The sequence below is a fragment of the Nipponia nippon genome, unplaced genomic scaffold, assembly GCF_047370975.1.
Source record: "Nipponia nippon isolate SJK-2023a ecotype South Korea unplaced genomic scaffold, ASM4737097v1 scaffold_18, whole genome shotgun sequence".
NCBI classification, from domain to species: domain Eukaryota; kingdom Metazoa; phylum Chordata; class Aves; order Pelecaniformes; family Threskiornithidae; genus Nipponia; species Nipponia nippon.
In genome coordinates, this window is record NW_028262334.1 from 7,835,224 (window position 1) to 7,859,991 (window position 24,768).

General features: G+C 41.4%; 1 protein-coding gene across 2 annotated transcripts in view; it reads right to left on the bottom strand.

The window, feature by feature from the left end:
- Positions 1-24,768, bottom strand: part of GALNT9 (polypeptide N-acetylgalactosaminyltransferase 9) — a 313,952-nt gene that overhangs the window by 207,209 nt on the left and 81,975 nt on the right. Inside the window, exon 2 of one of the 2 annotated variants that reach the window (XM_087754687.1) lies at positions 14,440-14,592. Coding sequence is in view for 1 of the 2 variants with exons in the window: in XM_087754685.1 (XP_087610811.1) it covers positions 312-322 (11 nt within the window). In the remaining variant the exon portion in view is untranslated. Of the gene's footprint in view, positions 1-311; positions 351-14,439; positions 14,593-24,768 lie in introns of those variants that run through there. The other variant, XM_087754685.1, reaches the window with a different exon arrangement.

The following is a 24,768-nucleotide window of genomic DNA, read 5'->3' on the forward strand; positions in this document are numbered from 1 at the left end:
ACTTGAAAGAAACTAACAGTAAAGCTCTGTGGACTTTTAACAGAAAGCTTTTCTAATTCATCTCGGAAATCACAGGTCCTACTTCCCTCCACATATACTTCAGACGTGCTGTAACAGCAGCTCTGTATATATACATATATAAGGCAGAATACAGCTGCATGTCCAGTTCTGCCTCTCCCTGTAAACAAGTGAGCTGGGGTCGCGATTTGCAAAAAGAGGAATTTCTCACTCTGCATTCAAAAGGTAAATAATGACTCTGACCTACTGTTCTGACCCAAGACAGCACAGGCTGTCCCTTATCCATCACTTACCCTTGTAGCATACAGAGCAGTACAATCCGGGGAGTAAATTAATCACTTTCTCTTTCTGCAGTGTACAGAATATGGACTGCTCTAGTGAGTGACTACTTCTTTATAAGATAAGGTTAATCAATAAAGATAATTAGACACTTCTGGTTAATATGTGTGTGTCACTGAAAAAAAGCACACAAAGTTCTGCCATCCTCTACTGAAATACAAACAAACACTGGAACAAATCCAACTCGTATAAAAATGATCTAGCTGTATGGAATTTAAAAACTCAGATTAAAAATATCGTATAGTTCACTCCAACCTGAACGTTTCTGAATCTCAGAGGAAATCACATACTACCTTATCTCCCACACTCTGAGTCACGAGGTTAAACCTCTGTGCTCACCTGGAGCCATCCTGATTTTAGTGGATCTTTGAGCAATCTGTGGCAAGTGTCACTTTGTGAAATCCCCAGAGCTGGCAGCTAGCATCTTGGCAAAACTGGCTGAGAGAAAACCCAGCTCTGTTTTGGGCACAAGGGTCCAGCCACAAAAAAAGCTCCCATACAAGACTGGTGCCGCCTTCACTATTTTTGGGCCATCTCTACACAGCCATTACACAACTGGAGGCTGATTAACCTCACCCCAACCCCACAGCCTCTGCCTGCTCGGGCTTCCTTTGATGCAAAGGGAGATCTAAGCAGGGGCAGTTTGTCCAGAGCACAAACAAGTTCAAAGCTGCCTGCATCGCTCCCTCAGAGAAGTCCTTCTTTCCAATTGCTTCTGTGGCACCTACAGCTTTTATTTTTAATTCCTGTGAGCCACACAGTTCATCTCGGATCACTTCTCAGCTGGGAACAGGGAGGGCAAGATAAACCTCTCCAGCTAACGAGGAGAAATCTGTAGCGATGGACAACCGGCAGATCATCTAGCTAATCTCCACTTGTCCCACTTTAACTGAAGCTTCTCGCAAACAAGTATCGATCCATTCTTCCACAGTTACAAATCCTCAAGTAATTCTCTCTGAAAAGAAGCGCTTCTTTTTGTGAGGGGAGGGGAAGCTTTCTTTTAACCAGAAGAGAGAGATAGAAAGGAAAAAAAAAAAAAAAAAATCTTTCTGCAGCACCAGCAGCCACAGAAACTTCACTTCTGCCCACAGACCACGAGCTGTCTCTCATGAAGAGAGAAATCCAAGCATCTCTTTTGCTTCTGCTTCTCCTGGTTTACGTTTTAACCCCAAATGGGATGTAGATATACCAAAGTTTTCTTATAGGCTCTGAAGATAAATTTTATTTTTCTTATAGTTGTGCTATTGAGTGTATTCTGCTTTCCTTGCTCACACGGCACCTTTTCACTGGGACTGCTCTTTCCTGACTTACTTCCACTTCGGTACCATATTCCTCCTCCTTGCTTCAAAATGAAGGTGACAGACCGTGCTGTGACGCCATTTGAGTCGCCATCCTCCTCCTTTTGCAGGTCCCCATATGCAGCCACTACAGCAGCAGCTGGTCAGAGTGCCAGGGATGGTTTGTCATTGCCTAATGAAATAACTAAGTGTAGCTTTTCATAAATAAGAGATAGTATCAGCTTTAATGGAAGGGGGGAAAAAACAACCAAAATCAAGCAGGAGGCCTTGCCAGAGAAAGCTTTTACAGGGAACAACTACTCTGCTTTTCCCCTTCGCTATTTGAACGATAACACTGTTTCTTTTCTAACAGCACATCTCAGCATGTCCACACTGATGTTATTTTCACAGAAGTGGTTGAATTCTAAAAAAAAAAAAAAAACCAAAACCCAAAAAACAACAAAACCCACCACCAACCTGCTAAAAAAAATACCAAGTGTTAGGCCGGGGGTGGAGTTGCATAACATTATGAGATGATGATCACAGCCCAGTGGCAACATTCAGAGAACTGTAAGAACCAAAAGCCTGAAATGGTGGGAAGAAAACAGGCCACAACGATGGAAACCACACGAGGACGCGCCACATCACTACAGGGTCTCACCGACTTGCACCAGAATGGTCCTCCAGTTCAGTGGGAAAGGGGCTGAAGAAGCCCAGGCAGGACAGGGCCGAGAGTTTATCATCACAGCACAGTATAAACAGAAGAAAAGGGAGGCAGGAGATGAGCCCAGCCCCTCTATTTTATTTTATTAAACAAAAGAAAATCTTAGCTTAAAAAAAAAAAAGGACACATTTCAAGTTTCTTGCAGATCGCTTCAGAAATTAAACTTAATTCAGTACCTGGTCCCTACTGAGAACAACTCAGAAGACCTCTGTTGCCTTTTGATATTTAACGTGCACTAGCAGGTGGATCTCTCACCAGAAATTACAGGTGTTCAAACGGGGGTTGTGGGTGAGAGCCTATTGCCTGCATTACAAAAATGGGAAAGCAGATATCACCATCTGATACTGAAGGCAACAAATTAAGTATTTTTTAAGGTGAACAGACATTTACAGTCCAGATGAAAAAGAAGGGAAATGCTCAGTTCCTGCCATTTTTAGTATTTTTTGTTGTTGTTCTTATTTGACTCCAGATTCTGAGGTCAGAGACAATTTCACTACAATCAAAATGCCAGATCTACCAAAGATTATTCCATATCCTCATGTCACCCAGAAAAGTAGTTTAATTGTTTTCATTATCTTTGGAGTTCTATTATTCTAATTATCTGTGTGCCTTTATTATCCTAAATATTGATCTTTCCTTCTAATTAAGCCTGTAATTAAGATAGGAAGATGTTGAGTCTGTTCGTAACAAATGGCAATCAAGAGAGTATAAAGCAAACTAACCCCTTGGTGCCATGGAGGGAGATGGAATCAAACATCTGGAAAACGTCTAAACCTCTGAATTTTATCTCTAGAATGTGAGAATCTGAATGTTACGTTGGTTAAGTTTCCACATACAACCAAGGACCGGTCCATTGCCAGCTTACTGACACAGATAGCTGGGCTGCAAGGGCTTCGAAGGGAAGAGACACTGCATTCCGTACTCGAGCTGAACTTCGCACAACGCTCTCCTGGCTCAGGACCACAGCATGTGCCACTGCCACGCAAAGGATCAGCAAACAAATTAGTCTCTTCCGTGTCTTCTTGTATTCTTCTGCTTCAGTGGTGAAGAAGTTATCATGGCATGTCATATTTAATTTGGAAAATCTATTTTGCATGTTTTTTTCTACAATTTGCATGAGCTCTGCTTCCTTTTCACAGCATTTCAGATGCGGCAGGCATTTGTAGTAAAGAAAGAACATCGATAGTAACAAATAACATTCAGTGACATGCAGTACAGCTGCCTTTCTGTTCAAATTTGGTCTTGCTCCCACTGAACCAAGACTTTGATGCTAGACAGCAGTGGAAGTAATGCTGAACTCACAGCATTAATGCATTTTGTAAACATTTAAAAAAAAAAGTAACGTATAAACATAGACTATTAATTCGGTAGCAAATACATGATTAGCTCTTTATGATGTATGATAATATTTTTCTCTTGTATTGTCTTCACAAAAAAAAACCCCTGTTAAATATTTATGCAATAAAACAGATGAAGGTGATGATGCTACAGGGCGAACAATTAGGCTTTCTTAACAAATCCTCCAGTCAGTAAACTAAATCACATGTTCCTGAATTTTGAAATCTTTCTCCTTTAATTATCTGAAGTTATATTCCAGGATGGCATCTGGCTTTTGGTATACTGTTTTGAATGGAATTATGTAGACAAAACCAAAACCAAAATTGAGAGTAATGATCCTTACCCTGGAGTGGGTATAGGAATACTGAAAACAGTTCAAACCAACATACGGGCTCCTGTGTCTCATCTTCTAATGCACATTGGTGATTTTGGACAAAGACATTCAGGTCTGCAGCAGAAATAAAAAGTCCTATTCAAGTGTTTTCCATCCCGGGGTGGGAGGAATAAAAGATGGACCTCTTGCAGCTGTCTGAGCGAGCAGCGGTAGAGCGAGACATCGCACCAAATGAAGCAAACCCATTCTTACAGACAAGAGAAACTGGTAATTATTTTCACACTTTTCATGTTTTCTGATTAGCAAGAAGCAGCACTGCCACAACTGTTGCAGCAGGACGGCCTTTGCTGGCTTCCGTAGGGGATCTTCAGAACTGCATTGTTGTTTCTAGAGCAGGACACGCTACAAAGTCCTGTTAATAACACAGTATATACAATTCTGACAGTCCCAATGGCTTTATTTGTGCAAAATCCTTTAGTCAAAGATGGAGAAGGATCCAGTATCAAGCTGAGTTCTGCTGACAAAACGTTATCATGATACCTGAAGAAGTAAAATGGTCATTTAATTCCTGAGGAAGTATATTCCAAGCATCTCTGCAAGAGCTAAAGGCATTTCTGACTTTAATTCTAGGGCGTATCTCAGAGAATGGCAGCCTGGCCAGACACTACCACTTTCCGTCTTCCAGTTCACATTCAGATTCAGCTAACTACACACAAATTGTATACTGGGAAACTCAAAGGAGCCTTCTACGTTGTAACTGCTTTATCACCTGCTCGAGTAGCTCTGTGCTGCCCATCTGACACGACTGTCAATTCATTTTTAACCTTGAATCTTAAAAGCAGATGCACAGCTTCAAAACCTCCTGGTCCATCACATATGGAGACGCCATCTGATTTGTTACTTCTCCAGTATGACCAAGTCACTCATGCTCTTTCCTTCAAGGTCTACTGAATGCCAAGACAAAGTGAACTTGGTGACAGAGGAGCGAGGAAGTTCAGATTTGCCTTTCATTCCGCCATGACTAAGAGGATGAATAGGCAAGAGACGCTTATTCTTAAGTACCACATAATATTAAGAACCATAAGAAATGCATGTAAAAGACGACCGTAGCTGAACGGATGAATCACTCACACAGTAAACAAGCATGTTCCTTTATTTTTCATTAAGAAGCCTGAAGTGCCTACTCCCTCCTAAGGCTGTCTGTGCACAGCCGACGGTTCTCCAGGACAAGAAGAGCATGTTTACTTGCCACCCTGGTTTCTTTCTTCAGTTTTGCTCTGCATCAGAATTGGACAGGTAAATGAAAGTAGCCTGCTGAAACGTTCTACCCGTTCCGATAAATAAAGCACTCAAGTTTTAGATTGGCCCTGGATTACACAGCCAGAGTGTGCATACATAGACGTTCAGGTGCAGGTTTTTGTGAATAATGAATTGGAGAAACATGACTGAGACATGAAGCAATTACTATAACTGATAGAGAAAAAGCCTGTAGGATCAGGGTCCCAAGGGGAAGGAAAAAAAAAAAGGTCCTATGGGGTGCTTTAAAACTTGACATTTAGCTACCCACTAGATTCAGAAAGATGGTACAACCATTTCCATGGCTTTTATTTTACAAGCAGGTCCAGCCACAAAGCGAAACTGTGGAAATCATATTCCTCGCAATATTTCTAGACTTGGTGTGCCCATCTTCACCAAAGAACCAACAAGAATGACTCAAAAGAGCTCTCTCATAGCAAAGAAAAAGAAGGTCTTGTACAGAAGATCCTAAATCAAAATCCTGGATATCACAAGTCAATTAGCAGCTTCAGCATGTGATAATTATGTGAGCTAGCCTTCTCCCTGCATCGTGCTTCCTCAGTCATGTGTAGGTAATGCTCACTTCGCCCTTACTTTATCTTATTTCTCAGGACTAAGCTTTTCAGAACAGTGACCATGCTACTAAATGACCCTGTGGCTCCCACAACATGAACAAAAGTCTCCATTCGTTACTGTATGAGAAACAAGAGGAAATATAAAATGATCATGAGGGGACATCAGGCAAAAGAACACTATTCAGATATTTTAAGGCCATTACCTTAAACCTATAACAGCTTTCAAGCTCATAGATCTTTATATTGGCAAAACTTTACTCTGGATAAAGATACCAAGATAAGAGTAATATATTTAGACCCCACTATACCTGGTTACGGTCTGTGCCGAGTTCCACATTTTTGACAGAACATGGACAAGGCCTCTGAAAATAATCCAGTCTAGATAAGAGCATTTGTCAACGGCCCTAAGCCATTCATAGGAGCAAATGGACATAACCTGACAAGGCTTCCCAGATAGCGAAATGAAGTCTTAATAACAAATCTAAGATATAAATCCTCTGATAAACCAAAGGATAACGCAAAAGCCACACTGCTGTTGTCAAAACAGCATTGCTCCGAGAAACCTCCAGTACTAAAGCATGAGTCACATTGACTTCCCACTTGCAGAAAGCATCCTGGGTGATTCAGAATCTGCTAAGATCACAAATCACCCTTCAGACGTGGGACTGCCGTTGCTTTAGGAAACCTATTCAAAGGAAACTCTGCATCTGCAGGCCTGAAAGGCATTTTCTTCTCTTTTGGTGTTAATACATACAGTTTAGACCAGATTAAAATATCTACTCTGCATAGGCAAGGGTCTTCTGTTTTACTGAATTGCCCCCATGCTGCACCAAGAACCTGCCCAAAGTTTACATTTCAGAAAGGCATCTGGCTGCAGCTAAAGACTGCTGGAGACAAGCCATCGCTTCCTTCTGGACCTCGCAAAACCCTGGGTCTTTGCTTTGTGCAGTCAGCCTCGGCAGTAATGCTGCCTCGGGATCTATTATGTAATTAAACAGATGAACCCACACTTTATCTTGTCCACTGAGCACACGGGGCCCTTTTCAATGCTCTCAGACGTGTACATCACCCTAGGGGACTGCAATACCCTGTCTGTACTACTCCAGTCCCACTGTTTTTGCCACTAAAGGAGCCATTCCGATATCAGAGGTAAAGTCCACGAAGGTTAGATCACACCAATATAAAGCACACAAGATAGCAGCCCTTTACTCGGATTACTCCTCTAACGTGCTGAAAAAAGAAACTCTTACTGAGATTAGTGGATACTAATCAGCACAGAGCTTGGTTATGACAAGAAATTGGCAGTTGGTTAGCCTGGTCACCCAAAGACATATCAAAGTCTCAACAAGGAAATCTAATTGTAGCATGATTAATGCCAGTCATTTGCTCTTTGCCAATCCCCCCCCACATGCTTCCAAGGATGGCGTTTTTCCACCCTGGCATCTATAATATAGTTAATGCTGTGTGGCTAAAAGGCAGAAGCAGAAATGAAAAAAATGTGTGCATAATGCCAGATGGAAACAGAAGAATGCAGGATATAAGTTGCCTCTGAAACGGAGATGATTATAGGCAGCGCAATTAGCAATCTGTGTATCTGCCTCACTATGACTCCCCAGGTCAGAACACGTTCATATTGCTGCAGTGTTGAAGAAAGCATTTCTTTACTATTGCAAGAGGACATGAAGGAAAAGAACTCCAAATAATCCAACCCCAAAAACATGTATTGATTAGTGCCAATCACGAGAGGACCCCACTACAGTGTTGATGTTACTACAGTGAAGACTACAGCAAGAAAACTGCCCCACACCTACATTCAGTAGAAATATTTTTCCTTTCAAAGTTAAGGGTGCACGAACGCTACACTCACCTGCAGTGAAAAGATGCCTGTAATTCAAACTGAAGTCGAGAAGTTATAACACTGCACATTTTTTCACATCTCTGTTCAGTTAGGTGCATTTCCATCATCTCACTCGTGCCCAAGAGAGCTGCTCTCTCGGCAAACAGCCTACAGAGATCAACAGGCAGAGTTCTCACCTTTACTAAACAAGAATACATCAGGATACCCAAATCAAAGAGGCCACAGAAAGAAAGATGGGACAATTCGGTTCTTCAGGACTGATGCAACAAAAATTGATTTTCACAGCACTGAGAGCATTAGCTTGGGCCTGGCTTTTCATGAAGGCCTTGGTCCAGAAAGTCCATGACCATGAAGCTGAAGTAATGATGGGATTATTGACACCTCCAAAGTAAGGCAAGTGCTTTTCTGAACTGGCAAAAACACCAAAAAAATCCCCAACAAAAAAACAAACCAACAAACCTAAAAACACACAGAAGCAGGTAGGGCAGGAGAGGTGATGAAATCCTCTGTATTATCTTTCTTTTTTCAATCTTCAAGTTTCAAATGCACAAAAATCTCAGAGGAATGCTACTCATTTTCTGTATCTGTTCTTTCTGAATGCGTTTCTTTTTTTAAAACAATTGAATATATTCTTAACATGAAACATTTAATGTCTGTTGCACAAACGTGTAATAAAATTCAGCCCTGTGGCTCTTTTACTGTCAAGCTAAATAGGATCCATTTGAAACAAACGTGCAGCTTTAAAACTTCTTCATCTGAATGTTCCTGTCTTTGAAGGGAGCAATTCTCTTCTCCCATCCCCTACAGAACGACAGGGATTGAGAGGAGCAGTAGGAGGAAATATTTCAGCTTTGGTTTTGTTTTGCCAACCCAGGGTTTTGGACGGCAGAGCTGTACCCCACTGCATTGAAGAAAATGAATCCTTCCTTAGAGGCATTGATTTTAGCAGGTATTAGAAGTATACACAGATAGAAGAAGCAAAGCAGCCCCAGACATTTTCAAAGGAAGGGAACCAAAGGGATTGAGATATGGTACAAGGGATAACTACTGCTAAGAGAAGTCTTTTCCTAACCTAGATGTCACATCACTCGGGGCCAGTTTACTACCATATACAAATAGAAAAGAATTATTAGTGGTTGAAGGGGGTCCTCTACACCACCACTAAGAACCCAGCTCTCTCTTATCCCCAGGAAAAGCAGCCTTTTGGTGGACAAGCCGTGTTTCTAAGGTCGCGGAACAGAGGTGCATCTGAACCACTGAAGGCTGCCTGGCTTTACTGTCTACACTTCACCATTGATTACTTCAGATTAAGCTCTAGGCTGATCCCCATAGACTGAACACCCCTTAGCAGTTGGAGCATGTCTTCCAGTTCAGTTCTGGGTGAATTAAAGTACAGTATGTGGGAATGATGGGGAGACTTACTTCAAAAGTATGTTCCTGATCCAACCTGAAACAGTAGTGTAGATGCAGCCATAAACAGCCAAGAATATCAGGCCAAATGCTGAGGTGCAATCAATTATTTTCCCGTCAAACACAAAAGAGTTGCAATTCTTACTAGCTCCAAAGCTAAGCAAGGTTTGTTAATATTAATGTAGTGTTAAGACAGGAGTCAACAAATCGTTTTATTATTACACATAATGTTTCAAACTGTTTTCCTAACAGATGAGCGAGGCTTTAGTCTTTGAAGAGAGCTCTTCATTTTAAGTTTTGTTCAGCAGTCACTCTTGGAGAAAATCAGTGACAGTAAGCAGAGTTTGCTTTCTGGGGATTTTTTCGTACCCTCTCTACATCTGTAAGCAATTTTTTAGGCTAGGGAAGCTTCCCAGGAAGGTGTCCATTAGCTTTCAGGGTGGCATTTCTGGAAGGCAGAATTATCAGAGTGCTTGCTTTGTGATGGCCTCTGTTCCAGCACTGGCATAGGCATGTAAATAAAGAGAGATGCATTTAACATACTGATTCTGTTGTCTCCTCCACAGGGAAGCTGATCTGCAAATGTCAAGTTTCTTTAACAGGCAGCAGCTGCACTACCGAATGTCCAGAAGAGAGACCTCCTGTCTCTGAACAGTCAAGCATCTTTTTACTTGGAAAGAGAAAAATATCTAATTATAAAAGCACATGATGCAAGTAATATTGGATTTAACAGGTTTTATGATTAAGCATGTGCATGTAGCTTTGCAGGTGGAGAACAGACCCATCTGACTTAAATGGTACACTTACAGAGAGAAAAAGTTATTAAGCCTTCATTTTGTGAAATGTGTAGCTAGGGAGTTTTAAACACAAAGAGGGAGAGAGAAGGATGTCATTCACACAAGAACTTCAGTCTCACTCTTACAACACTGAGCTTGCAAACAAAGCTCATATCTAACTGATTTTGGAACTGCATTGAGTAAAATTAGATAAAACTACAGCCAGAATAAATATTTATTTTAAATGAATCATGATATAAAAAGCACTAATTTATGTTTCTAATTAATTTTCTAAAACAAATTATAATCACATTTCTAATGATTAGCATTTCTGTTTTGCAAGCATGTATGAGCCACTTCATTCTTATGCAGTGTGAGAATAAAAGCTGAGAGTAGAAAATAAGTCAATAAAGCCAAAAAGCTCTCAGTGCTGCAAAATACAGAATGAAAAGGACAACGGTAACTTCCAGTGATGTGTAAAGCCCTATGGGGCTCTGAGTTTTAATTGGGTAGCAAAGATTTCTACAATACCAGCTATCATCAATTACGTAATGTCTCGCGTACTTCTTTTATCTGGGGCCATTTCTGTGGTATTCCTGCAAACTGAGGCTATTTCTGAGCTCTTAGCAACGGGTTTGCATCTCATCTCTCCTTGTGAGGGCATAATGTGGACCCCCCCTCACACTGGCAGAGTCCTGATGCACAGACTGCTGCGGAAACGTCATTGCTCAGATGAGAAATAAAAAGTTGGCATCGTAAATACATATTGTTAACCCAAGGTACCTCAGGAACGGGCTGCAGAGTGCTGGTAAATTGTGGGAAGGTGTAAAGCTCTGGGCAAAACCATTCTGTGGAACAACATGGCTGTTTCAATGGAAAATTTTTCACAATCCCTCTTCTCCTTGGTCATACACTTATTGAATGGACCCAGAATACTATGCAGTGCTCTTTATTTGTGTTTCTGCAGCACCAGGTGCCTCAGTTGAAGCATTGGTAAAAATATAGTTGTTGTAAAAGAAGAGGAAGTTAAGCCCTCTCTAAAGCACTCGCAACACAGACCAAAACACAAAGGCTGATCAGGTATAAAGCCTCAATAACATATGACCTCACCTTTCATCTCCGCAATGACACTCTCTGCTAAAGCCACATAAGCTCAGAGTCATTCAGCTGACTGGAGAGGAGTTATCTTTGAGCACATCCAGTACCAGAACGAGGTGTTCTCATTCCTCTCGGCTTAGGCATCGCTGCACAATAATTCCTTCAATACCAGTATTTTTAAATGCCTCACTTTTTTCAGCCAGTAGGTTGTACTGGTAACCTTCACTCGAGTTCAGCTGTGACCCACTGTCCTGGTTTCAGCTGGGATAGAGTTAACTTTCTTCCTAGTAGCTGGTAGAGTGCTGTGTTTTGGATTTAGGATGAGAATAATGTTGATAAACATGAGTGTGTTGAGTTGTTGCTCAGTAGTGCTTACACCAGTCAGGGCCTTTCCAGCTTCCCCTGCTCTGCCCAGTGCACAAGACGCTGGGAGGGGGCACAGCCAGGACAGCTGGCCCAGACTGGCCCCAGGGCTGTTCCATACCATATGGCGTCATGCCCAGTATAGAAACTGGGGGGAGTTGGCCAGGGAGCAGCGATCGCTGCTCGGGGACGGGCTGGGAATCAGTTGGCGGGTGGTGAGCGGCTGCATTGTGCATCACTTGCTTTGTATATTCTTTTATCGGTATTATTATTTTTCCTTCCTTTTCTGTCCTATTAAACTGTCTTTATCTCAACCCGCGAACGTTACTTCCCCCCCCCCCCCGATTCTCTCCCCCATCCCACTGGTGGTGTTTAGCTGCCTGCCGGGTTAAACCACAACACCAATACAGAAATACAAAAACAGTTCCTTGCAACAAGTCCGCAATGCTGCATTTACCTTAACAAAAGTCATATTCACTGAGAGATGGCATGGTCTAAAAGATCCAGCACACCAAGCTATTCCAGAGACCACCTTTCATCCCTTCCTGGCTCTTTTCCCAGTACATAAGATTCTTGCTCAAGACACATCCCACCTGGGCATTTGACAGCCATCACAGAGCACAGTCCACGGTGTTTTCTTTGCCCTTTACGACAGTGATGTGCTTCAAGTGCTCACACTGTTCGGCACAACCTGATGCCTTTACATGTAGGCATTTTGAAACTGCCCAAGCTCCAACGTTGTCAGAGGCACCAGTATGCAATCACCACGCCCTGTTAATTTAAGGCCTGGGGTGGAAGGGTACCATTACATCATCCTTCCTGCTTAGTGATTTACAAAGTCCTAATGCAGAATAACATCAAACTTCAATGTCTGTCTCTGAAATTCTCTCTACTTTTTATTCTGCTGTTTTGTCTGTCCACACTTTTTCCTCTTTTTGTTGTTTTTTTTTTTTTTTTTTTTTTTTAAATAGGAAAGTGTTTAAATAGCTCTTTCACGTATTGATTAGGTCAGTACTCGAAGAAGAAGGGAGGTGATTGATGAACATACCTGTTCATTTAAAGTAGGTCTGAGGCAGCACTGAAATTAGTTGCTGACTTAAGTAATTTAGTCACAAAATTACGCTCCTGTAAGTAGCAAATAGAGCATTTCTGCTGTGCAGTTAGAAAGTCAACTTTTGATGCTCACGACAAAGAAGAAATTCTGCATGTGACTTCTTTACAGCAACTCGGACAGATCAGCAACTATCTGGTGGATTTATGCAGGAAACCCATTGAGTTAAGCATTGAAAAACCACTGCTTTTTAGCCAGTGATAAATCATCCCATGTAGAATTTGTGAAGCTGTTATGTACTGACCGAGGAAATTACACTTTTTCTTTTCCAAGTACACATTAAGGCTAGAAAGAATTACAGTGCTACATACACATAGTGAAACCTGTTCCAAGCACCTTGACACATTGATAAGACAGAAGCTGCCTTTGAAAGACTTAAACCTCTGGCTTGATAGTCCTGGGTTTCTAATGGAGGTACAGCAGAAATGGTTTCAGGGTTTTGGTAACAGCTTTAGGCAGGCAGCTGCCTAAACAAATTCAGATGTCTTAAAAGGACAGAAAGGTTCACACGCTGCTTGGCTCCATGGAAAGGGAGGCTGGCCCCATTTTTATAGAACCCTCTTCTTTTCTATAGGGCAACTAGGCCCCTAAGGTAAAATACTTATTCTCTGTTTATGGGGCAGGCATGCGATGCTGCTAAGGATGTGAGGGCACTTTTTGGTAGTCCATACAGAACAGCTCTGTATCTGTACCTCATCTGTACTACTGCAGCACCGACGCACCTTTGTCAAGTATCATTAGGCTAGATTCTGCATGAATACAGAGTGAAACTCTCCCCGCATCCCACCGAGACCGGCGGTCAGAGGGGCAGGTTCACCAGGAGCTCAGTGATGCAGCTGCAACTCCTTTTCTCCGCTCTCACCACTGCCCAGCGTGAGGCGGATGCGGTGATGCAGCAGCGGCCACCATCTCCTCCGCTCCTCCCTCACAGCGCACACCCTGCCACCACTCTTCTCTGGATTTTATACAGCTGATTTACACCAGCAAAAGCCTTAGTATAGATGCAGTTACAGCAGCAAAGAAGCTTTTATTAGTGCCCTCTATTTTGCTGGAGGAACTGGAGTTAGCTTCATGTCTACTGAGAAGTTCACCAGTGCATTTTAACCCTTATTGGAGAAGCTTTTTGTGTCAACGAGGCACTTCGGCTCCTCTATCTTGGACCAGTTTTTAAGCATAGCCATACCATCACAGAGACTTTCTGGCACATCAAGACACCCAAAACCAACAAGCAGATCACAAGCAGACTGGAAAAGCACAAGGAAGCCCAATTCAGCACAGTATTATCTTGCTTAGTGCTCTCAAAAACATTTTACTGGGACAAACATTTTCAATTCCCCTTGCAAAGAGGGTAAAACGGTCCCCTCTTCTGCACGCAACACAGCCATTTGCATTGCAAGAGCAGTATTCACAGCCTCCTGAGCATCCTCAGGTCTGGTGCGAAGGCCCGGGGGAATCCAAAAGCCCTTCCTGAGAGCCAGGGCTTGCTCAGCTCCCAGCTACCCAGAGCCTGCGCATCCCTCTCATGAGCTTGTCAGCAGGCAGATGGGATCTTAGTGAAGGCAACTAGTAAGTCTATAATAATAAATCTTAGCAGAATTAGGTAACAAAAAGAAAAGTGTAATTGCTGAGCTTCTCAGCAAGTTTTTGGAACATTTCATTTAAGCAGGATGGCTGGCCAAGTTTTCTTTAGGCGGCTATAAATATAAGAATTGAATATCATTACGAAAGAATATTTAGGCAAACTGTTCGAGCAGAAGCCTGGTGATGGAGTGGGTCTCACCTCCCAGCTCCAAGTACTTCAATTCTAAGTCTTATTAAGTTACTGTCACGCAGAAGCAAGTGGCAAGTACAACAGCATAAATACAAACAAACAGTGGGTAAATCCTCACCGCAAAAGGTGGCTGAAGTGATCAGTGCCTTACCTGGCCTAATCCACGTTACAGTTACAGCAGCACCCACTGCAAAGCTGCATCTCTGTCACCAGGGCGCATCTTCCAGATCCTGCAGCCCCATCGCTCAGTGTCCGGGCAGAGCTGGGCAGAAAGGTGTTCCGTCATTAGAAATTCTGAAAAAATCTGAAAGATGACAACACGTTGTTGTTCGAATTAAAAATTATTGTTACATTTTCAGGAAAACAAAGAACAAATCAAGAACAAGTTCATTTTTGAACCTCACCACCAGGCCCATCCACACCAAACACATAGACATCTGGTGAAATCAAAGGCAAGGGAGGCATTGCAGAGGAATGACTATCTCAGCCCAAATTCTGGCAGCTCTGGACAAGCATTTAAGCTATTGCTCAGCCTGTAGGATTGGAAAAGTGCTGCCCCGAGAGCCTTACTGCTCCTGTGCACCAAGGGCTAGCTCAGGGGTAGCTGACACCAGCCACTGCCAGAGAGGAGACAAGATGGGACCAAGGCTGTGACCCAAGAGAGCAGCTTTTACATTCTCAACAAGCTAATATGTGCTATAGGAATGCAATACGCAATGATTAAAACCTGCATACTACTACTCTGTTTTCGTATCACTTAGTGTTTGGGGTCCCTTTCCTCCAAATCAGAAGCAAGTGGTCTGGCACACACCTAGAATAAATATTTAAAACACCACTGCAAAGACAACCTCCCTCTGCTTTCTTTGCCGATCTCTTTATCTTTCATCATTGCTAACAGGTCTGCTGTTTACAGAGCAGCGACAAAGCCTGATTAGGGATGCATCTTTAACAAAAACAAAAAAAAAAAAAAAAAAGATGTGGGGAGAGGAAGGAGCAGATATCCTTGAGATCAGATGATTCCCCAAAATGTTTGATCCCTCAGATCAAATGCAGTGTTTTTCCTCCCACTGTGAGCACGTGTGTGTGCATCTGCACCAATTTACTGGCAGGTACCATGGTCCTTAGAATTCCTGATCACAGTCACAGGAGAATCATAGCAGAAAGGAACAAACATTGTCCATTAAAAGACAGCCTTGAGTTTTTTTTTGCCAGTTTTCTTGCTTTAGGCTGATACTTTGGTGTTCATTCAAACCACTGAAGTCTCTTATCAGGGACAGCACAGCATGGAACTTGAAATGGAAAAACTCAGGCAATCTGAGTTTCCTTAGAAAATATTAGAAGGCAAACTTTGAAATGTCTTAATTTTAAACTTTTTTCTCTTCACAATTATCTCTCCTTAAAAACAAAGCGGTAACAGTAAAGTGACCAAAAAAAAAGAGGGGAAAGGAAACGAAACTAAAAAAAGGGGAGGCAGAAGAAAAGAAAAACCTCAGAAGAAAACATAACTTCCCCAGGGCTTCTATTCTGCTTTTTCATGTATATCATCTTCCTAACCAGAGAACAGGAAAATGATCTTCTATTAATCACGTTAAGTTTAACCATCCATTAAAGAGTATTTTAAGATTATCTGTCTCACAAAACAGAAAAATCTCAGACAGCCATATCATTTTCCTGATGCACCCACCTTCCTTCATGAAATAAAGTTTATATCAAAGGAAATCTAGGAATAAATGAGGGTCTGTATCGTCCTACTACCAAACTGTGATAACTTGGATTTGCTAATGATGGGAATGTAGCAGCAGAACTAAAATTTCCACTAGAGCACACTGGGTTTTTTCCTTTCTCACTATTCGTACGGGCGCAGCAGCCCATAGCGAGCAGAGCCCAAGCCGAGCGCAATGTCGCAGCCGGGTCCCTCACCCAGGGCGGGGGGTCCCTTTCTTGGTCTGCTCCTCAGCCTCAAAGTGTCCTGGCCTGATCGGCGCCTGTAGAGTAGTGAAACCCACTTCCCTTATCACATGTTGTGCACTTGCTAGATGCAAAGCTGCCTAAACCAGTGCTACAGAGTAAGTGCTCTCACGCACTTGCTTATCTAACAGAGCTCATGTCATACTGCAGCTCAGCATTTGACTAATTCCACAGACTATAAGAGATGAAGAAATCCAAGTCCCCCTAATTATTTAACAGGCCTTGAGGTGTAAAAATCATTGGAGCAACCTGCCAAAAGAATCTCATCTTTTAAACTCTTATTTTGAACCCATTTGGGTTTTCAGGTAACCAAGAAACTCATCTTTATTCGTAGGCAATTTGTTTTACAGCTGCCTGTAATCTCCCAACTTCCAGACTGAAAATCATTTAAAAACAAATGAGCTTCCCTGCAGATAAAATTCAGAATCTCTCTGAGCTTTCAAGATAATAAAACTAAAAGGCAATGTTAAGTTGAAAGGGGAGATGAAAAACAGAGGAAACCAGAAAGTCCCATAAAGTTCAGAATTTAACCTTAAGGCTAGAAGAAATGGGCAGAGAGTAAATTCGTCATTTCCATATGCCATTTCATGGAATTGGGATGAGAGCAGCAGCGGAGCACAGTATCTGTATCTTGTTAGCACTGTTCATATTCTCATGTGGGTTTGTATGTGTGCGTTTGTACTCCAGCTGGGCCTAGTGCCATCATAATATTATATATTCACAGCTTCAGACCTTACAAGCAAGATTTTCAAAAAGCTGTTGTAGCTTGAGGTGCCTCCAATGCTGAAACATCCTATGGCGAGCAGCTTGGCAGCACTTTCAGTAAGGGAGGCCTTGTTAAGGTTTCTCAGATTGGATGCTCAAATAGGCTGGTACCCCATAATCGTCAATTTGTGACAAAACCTGGCAGCAGCATGGGGCACATTTCCATATATATAAACTGCTGATGGAGGTGGCAGGCGGTTTTGGTTGGACGTTTCAATAATATCTGATATCAAATACAGGATAATTGTAAACCTGCCTCTCTTTTCTCCAATACTTTAGCATTTTAATGACCTGCACCAAAACGCTTTGCAGGAACACTCTGCATACTGTGGCCTGTCACCCATGAAACACAGCTCACGTTGCTGGTCGGCGGCACTAACCCCATGGTGCCCCACCACGGCGGCTTCTCTGTGATGGACTGCAGGAGCACGGCCTGTTGGCATCAATGGTACAGCACAGCCTCCACTCCGACTGCTACAGCACACAGCCCATGTGAACTAGTGCAGAGATACCATACAAGAAACTGGACATAGACCCAGCGCAGGATCACATTCCCCTCCTGGCAAGCGATGGGATCTTTTCCACCGAACATGGAACCACATTCTTTGGTCTGTCTCTGCAGAATTTACCGCTCTCATCTTTGTTTCACTTCACACAGATGCTTAAAGCCCACTTTGAGAACACAAGGCAACTGCATGTCTTGTTTGTCTAATGCCAAGCATTAATATAAATTATTCCATTTTTCTCCTATTTTTATAGATTCTTTCAGACTTGCAGAAGTCTTCCCATGTATGCGTGATAATTGCAATTATACTCAGCATATGATTTTGTCGCTTTTATAAAGTTTCCCTCTTAATTTGAAAAAGTGCCTTGAAAACAACTAAAGTGCAAACATCCTTAATCATATTCTCTTTCCCTACTTTCATGAAAATTCAGCAGTACAACCTCACCCTTGTTTAGGCTTACAACACTCTCTACCTCTTCCTTCCTTAAAAACTGATCTGCTGCAAATGTCCCTCTCCATGACAGTTCAGCTGTGCTGGTCATCGTACCATAGGTATGACCTCCAACAGCCTTAGCACGTATAAGAAAAAGACTTATGTCATCTTTTCTGATGAATACACTGGGTAACAAGCTGCCACTGCTGTGAAAAAATAGCTATTTTATTGGAGAAATGGAAGGTGCCTTTAACATAATAAACAGGGAGGACAGGATAGACTATTAGGCAAGAAAATGAAAACAGCCTGCCCAAGAAGAGGCTACACCTCTCAGCACATTTTGTAAGGCTTCGCATATATGCAAATGTCCCCCTGCGCTTCTGCGCATCAGCACAATGTAAAAGACTAGATGAGTCTGTAGGGGGGAGGAAAATAAATTAGGCCAGCAAAGGAACTCACGTACACAGAACTGTTCCAAAAAATTAGAAAGAAAAAGGGAGAAGGTGGGCAGCATAATCATTTGCGTGGACTGATTATAGATCTCCTATCCAGGCATTTCGGACAAGACAGGCTGGGAAAGTCAGCAGAAAGAGCAGGATACTGACAGGGTTGCTGCTGAAGGAGTACGAGGAATAAAATACACTGGCTTCTTACAACAAAACCAAGCCCTTTGAATCTCCATCTTATCCCCACACCCGACTGTTACAAGAACAAAAAAAGACTGTCCTCTGGCATTAAAAATATTGGCACCATGCCCCTCCAAATCATTTGTGCAAAGCAAACAGGTTCCGTACAACAGCACATCTACAGTGTATCCTGCAATCAGCCATGCTGAGACAGCATCCCAGTACCGATAGCCCAGACAGCTCAGCAGGGAGAACATTGTACCAGCTGTATTAGAGCCAGGCACACAGACTTCCCAGGTAACACACATACCCATTTCAGGCAGGCTAAGAGGGCACGGATCCTGAAATCACAGCCTTGACTCTGCAACAAGACAACACCTTTCTCGCTGCGCTCCTATGAAAGGAGCATGAAAAAGCCCAGGGACCCAACTCCTGATAGCAGCAGTAATTCAGCCTATGAAAAGTAATAATCTCAGAGAGTTTAAAACAATCATGAAATTAAACAATTTGAGATCAGTGAAGGAGCAAATATGTTTTTACACACTTCCAGGTTGGTGTTTCTAAGAGCACATGCAGCAACATAAATTCAAGCCAAACAATTTTTGTGCTCCAGTAACCAAGCGATGGCTTCAATGTCACACGTTACAAAGGTGTTACCCCATAAAAGGCACAAGGCCCTTGCGGCAGCTCAACATTAAAACACTGAAATAAGCACTGTGTGCTTTCTTTTGCAGGGAGAAGGAAAAAAAACCAGTTTGACCTTCAACTCAGCAGCCTCTTCTGCACCTACCACAATCCTAAGGCTGAAAAATATACTTGCTCTTCTCAAAAGAAGGAGGAAGATCCATATCTAGCAAACAGACAGATCAAATGAATCACCATTTGTAGAGAAGTGATTATCAACATGGACCGAGGGGTATATGATCCTGTTTGCAACATCAGAGCAACAGTGAAGCTTCACCGGAAAGATCCCATTAGTTTTATCTCACAGCAGAACCTCAAAGCTGCCCTAAAGGCACAACGTATCCACAAAGAAAGATTTCTTAGCAAGATCCAGGCATCTTTCTCTCCCTCTCCAGTTTGTAATGTTTCACCATTGTCAAGAAAGATTTCCAAAATGAATTTTTATTTTTCCATTTTAAACTGAATGAATGAAAATAAAAAGTAGAATACAATTGTCCTCAGTTCACTGATTCACCCCAGCGGATGTCTGGTGCTCACCCTCACACTCTTTCTGTCCAAAAGAATTCATAGCACAGTGCTCTAGGCTGTGTCTCAGCCTACTAAACGCGCCTTGTCTGACTAAAATACATGGCTTTGCACTTGTGTTTTGAGCCTCGAACATTTGTGACCATATTTAAAAGATGAATGATGCATGTCTTCAGCTACATTGTCTCCAGTTACTTAATTAAATGCATCTTCTCGGGAATATAAATGTAATTATTTCCATTGAATCAGCCAACTCAGCATGCTAGTACTGGATTATCTCATCTTTCTCTTAAAAAAAAAAAAAAAAAAAAAAAAAAGAGAGAAGGAAGAAAACAGCAGAATTCCCAGCCCAGGACCAAGTGCTAGGCAGGGCTGTGAGAGGGGTCAGAGGGAGCAGCATGATAAAGCATTGCCACATCATTTGGGAGAGGAGAACCGCAGGATTTACCATCTGCAGCCACTTTGAGAAGCAACGGAGACAGCACCCCCACCTTATCAACACGAGCCAGAAAGCAGCCAGTCCAATGAAGCTCTTTGCATTATTTTTCTGCTGCTCCTGGAGAATAAGGTGAATGCTAATCAACAAGGCATGAAATTGAGATCCCTTACAAGGCATGCTGGGAAAGGTCAAATTTCTCTAAACTTTGCAGAAAAGTCTTATACCGGTTTTTAGCAAGATGGCAAATCACATACTGAGTTAAAGATATTCAATGGTTTGGACTGGTGGTTTCCATTTTCAAATTGCATCTGAAAACAAAACGCCCCCCCCACAGGGATGCTATGCTTAGTGGAACCTAGCATTATCTAATCGAACTGTAAAATAGTCAGTAGTTTAAAATTCAGTCATGTCAGCTGGAGTCGAATTTCTCTCTCCCCTGTGGATTCCAAGTGTCTTTTCAAAGCTTTCTGGCATTAAAAAGCAGAACAAAACAACAACAACAAAAAAAAGCAGAATTTATAGTAGGAGTTCTGTATCTCCCATGCAGCTTTGTGCCAATATATGGGTTTTTTTCATCAAAGAACAAAAGGTGAGTGTTAAGATAAGGTCACCTCCTCTAACATATACAGCACCTCAAACCAAAAGCTTGCTCAGTTTGTCAGTAAGAAAATGATATTATGAACTAATTCATCTTCAAGAGTGAACATTATATAGAAGACATGGGCAGAAATAAAATTTTTCATCCTGTGCAATTTTGAGATTTACACTTGCCTCTGCTTCTTTTTGAGGGAAAAAACCCTCAACCAACAAACCCAAAAACCAGAGCAAATAATTAAATAATCTAGAACAGGAATCACTGACGTGGGAGGTGGCAGAGATGAGTTCAAATCCCATTTCTGAATCAATTAAAATGAAACTTACAATAGAAATCTCCCAAGAGCAGCCTAAGCTCTGTCACATTCCACAATTATTTTAAATGTACAACTACAACAACAACAAAAATACCCAGCAGTTTGGCCTGGTGGTTAAACCACACACCTATGAGTGTGTTTGAAAGGCTATTTCAAAGGATTTATCAAAGATTACTGTTCTGCCTTGTCAAGATGACTATGAAATTTTCTTGAAGAAGTTGTCTCTTCTTAAAACCAAAGTTACATGCGGATGAGAGACTGAAAGAATGTAATAGGAAAGTATGAGCTTTTTCGGCCTTATGAAGAAAAAACAGCAGGCTACGTTTGAAAAAAAAATAAATGATGGAATCCAGCAAGGATGGGTTTTAATCAATGTGCTTAAATTCCACAATTTAGCTTGTGCCCTGATGAAAAGAGGGTCTGAAAACAAAAAAGCCCAAGGCATTCTGTAATACAAGTCTGGTACAAGGATCACGAGAAGCTATTCAAAGGTCTGTTTATATGCTGCTTAAATTACTACACAAATTAAGAATTAAGTTATCATCACTAAAATTATTCATAAAAATCACTATTTTTTTGCTTGATTATTTAACAGCGAAGCATTTATTGTCCCGAAACCTTTATATGAACTTGCAGATTTCATTCAGGAAAATATTTTGCTGCACCTTTCAGACAGCATAAGGTTCTTTGCTTGCAACAGAATTTGAAGATGCAAATCCCATGCTTAGATAAAAGAGAGGAAGAGGCAATCTCAAGGAACGTATCATCACTAAAAATAAAGTTCAAATAAAAAGTAAGCACAGCCCCATTGTTTGATGCATTTTGATTACAAATTCTTTGAGCATGAACTATCTGTATACAGCCTTGTGCACATTTTCAAGTTGAGAGAGCACGTTGCTTGTAAAAGACTCACCGGCTGAACTGTTGCTCCTATTACGCCAACAACAAAACAGCCCATTAATTCAGCTGGACCAGAAATGCACCTTTAGATGTTAGGGCTACTCAGTCTAACCTCCTGTACGGTCTAAAATACACAGGACAGAGTTTTTACAAGTAATTAATGCTCAAAACTCCATATTATAAAATTAATCAATTACATTCCAAAAATACGAAAGGACTTCATAAAAGCCCTAAGAAAACCAAATCATGTTTTCTTTTACCATTACCTGCCTCCCACCCTGGCTAGCGATATTAATACTAGCACGCTGGCTGAGCACAAGCAAATAAGTATTAAATTAGGAGTGGTGCATCAGGTTTTTTCCTGTGCCCCAACATTGAAGGCCGTTTTCAATTCAATACGAATCTATCTTAAAAACAAATTCATGACCCTTTTGTTGTCAGATTTTTGTTGTTCTTGCTGTTGTACTGGGAAATGTAAATCACATTTCATTTCCATCAAAGTAAGCACCAGCCAATTTTTTGTTTCTGCAAGCATGGATTGAATTACCTTGAATCACCTTGTTTCCTTTTGCACATGCTGTGTTTCCTCTCCCCTTTTGATTAGTTCAAAGAGCAGGCAGTGGAAGTAAAAGATGTTGTAATACTATAGCAAAATCAAGCAGTTTCAGTTATGAAATCTAACAGATGTTCTAAAGATGTGGCATAAAATCTAATCTAGATTTACCAGGATATTTGAGGAAATCACAATTTAAAGTAAATAAAATAATTTGCTAAAATCTACACCACCTTGTGAGGACGCCGACATTTCCATTTTTTTGCAGGTGCTTCTTATGAATGACATAAATATTAATTTTACTGGAAGAAATATTAAGTAGTCAACCCTAAACAATACTTATGCTCTAGGAAATTGAATACATGAAAATTCAGATCAGCTATCCATGTGCCTGTGACACTATGAAGAACGTGAATCTCTCATCCAAAACAGTAGACTAAGAAACTGCAAAATCTGCGAAGAGAGGAAGATGCCACGTCTGAAACAAATGCTTTTGTTCTTAAAAGACAATGTGAGTTAATTGCTTCATAATGGAGAAAGTATTGAAGTATGAAAAGAATCTGCAATTCAGAGAACTGTTCTGCGTCCACAAGTTAAAAGTTCATTACCAATGCTTTATTCATTTATTCTAACATCGAGGCACTAAATTCCTATTATCATTTGTCTGCTTGCATTAGATCTCCTTGAATTTTAGCAGATTCCAGTTCCAGCCTGGAAGCGCTGGAGGCAGATACCTCAAACCAACTGTTTATGTGGATACAATTGCTTGATAAACAAAGGTAATGAAACACCCTCCTCACTGCAACTGGGAAAAGCACTGAGGTTTCAGTTAAAAAAGAAACAAAAACCAGGCATCAGAAGCTTTTCAAACACAAAATCAAGAGCAGTCATTTTCCGGTTTTCTTACAAGAAAGGGAAAAAAAAAAGCCCCACAGTTTCCTGCAGGCATTGTTTTGGGGATTAACACAGGGCCAAGGAAGTTAGCCATAAACCACATTTTACAGCATCATTAAATTGTCCAGAAACCACAGGCTTATTATGTTAAGTACAATACATGTTCTTAGGAAAGTAAGCTCTCTTCCAGCTTGTATTTTGAATATATAAGACCTGTGATAAGAAACATTCCTGCGCTCATTTCTGGAGGTCTCCTTGCCCCTTTCTGAAGGTGGCCTTGTTCTTCCACCCAAGAAGCCCTGAGCGATTACGCCTCTCAGCCTGGCACTTGCCAAATATCCCCACCGAGTTCCCCCCCTCTCACCGCAGCTTCCCCTCTGCCCAGCTACATTTGTGCTGTAACTTTTGGACACCTTTGGCATCAATCAGAATAAATAAAGTAAATAAGTAAAATAAGCTGCTCACATCCACGCTAAGGTCAAAGCGCTGAGCAATGGCCCTTGCAGGCTGTTTACGCTGTTTGTTGTTACTGTGTTATATGTTACAGGACTAGGCACTTCAGAAATGATTCACAATATAGAATGTCCACATCTATAGAATAAGCTCATCATAGTCCTTACTTACTGAATTGCTTTCGAGTAAATACCTTCAATCACTCTGTCCATCAGAAACCTCAGTTCATTTAAAATTAATCACTACAGACAAATTATTTAAAATGTTCCTCCCCACAGTTTGTTAGCTGAAGTCTACTTCAGGTGGATTCGCCTTGACTGTTTCAGAAGCATGGAAACACTAACCCAAAGTTTCCTTTAAAATATAATTTGCAAACCTGACACATTATTTATTTATCAGAGGGAACTGAAATTGTTTCCATGTTTCCCTAAAATAAACATACCATGGAGTGTTGAGTTAGTTTAAATAATGTTGCCTTCAATTTGACCTGCCGGCTGCACATCAGTTCAGCTGTTAATAAACCTTCAGACCACACCTCCTCTCCAATAAAAACGGAATTTTAACATCAGCAAGCAGTCTCATTGCAGCGGCTGCATTCGCCTTCAAAACCCCAATCACTGAAAAATTCTGCTAAACTAATGGAAAATGTCCAGTCTGTCTCTGAGAAAATGTGAGCTAATTTATATGTAAACCCATGTAACACAGTGTTTCATTTCTTCAGGCCTGACTCAGGCTGATAAGCTGTTAGTCCAAATAAGGGAAAAAAAAAAATCTTTTTTAACACAAAACTAGCTGTTGAGCATCCTGCTCACTCTGTGCCTGAT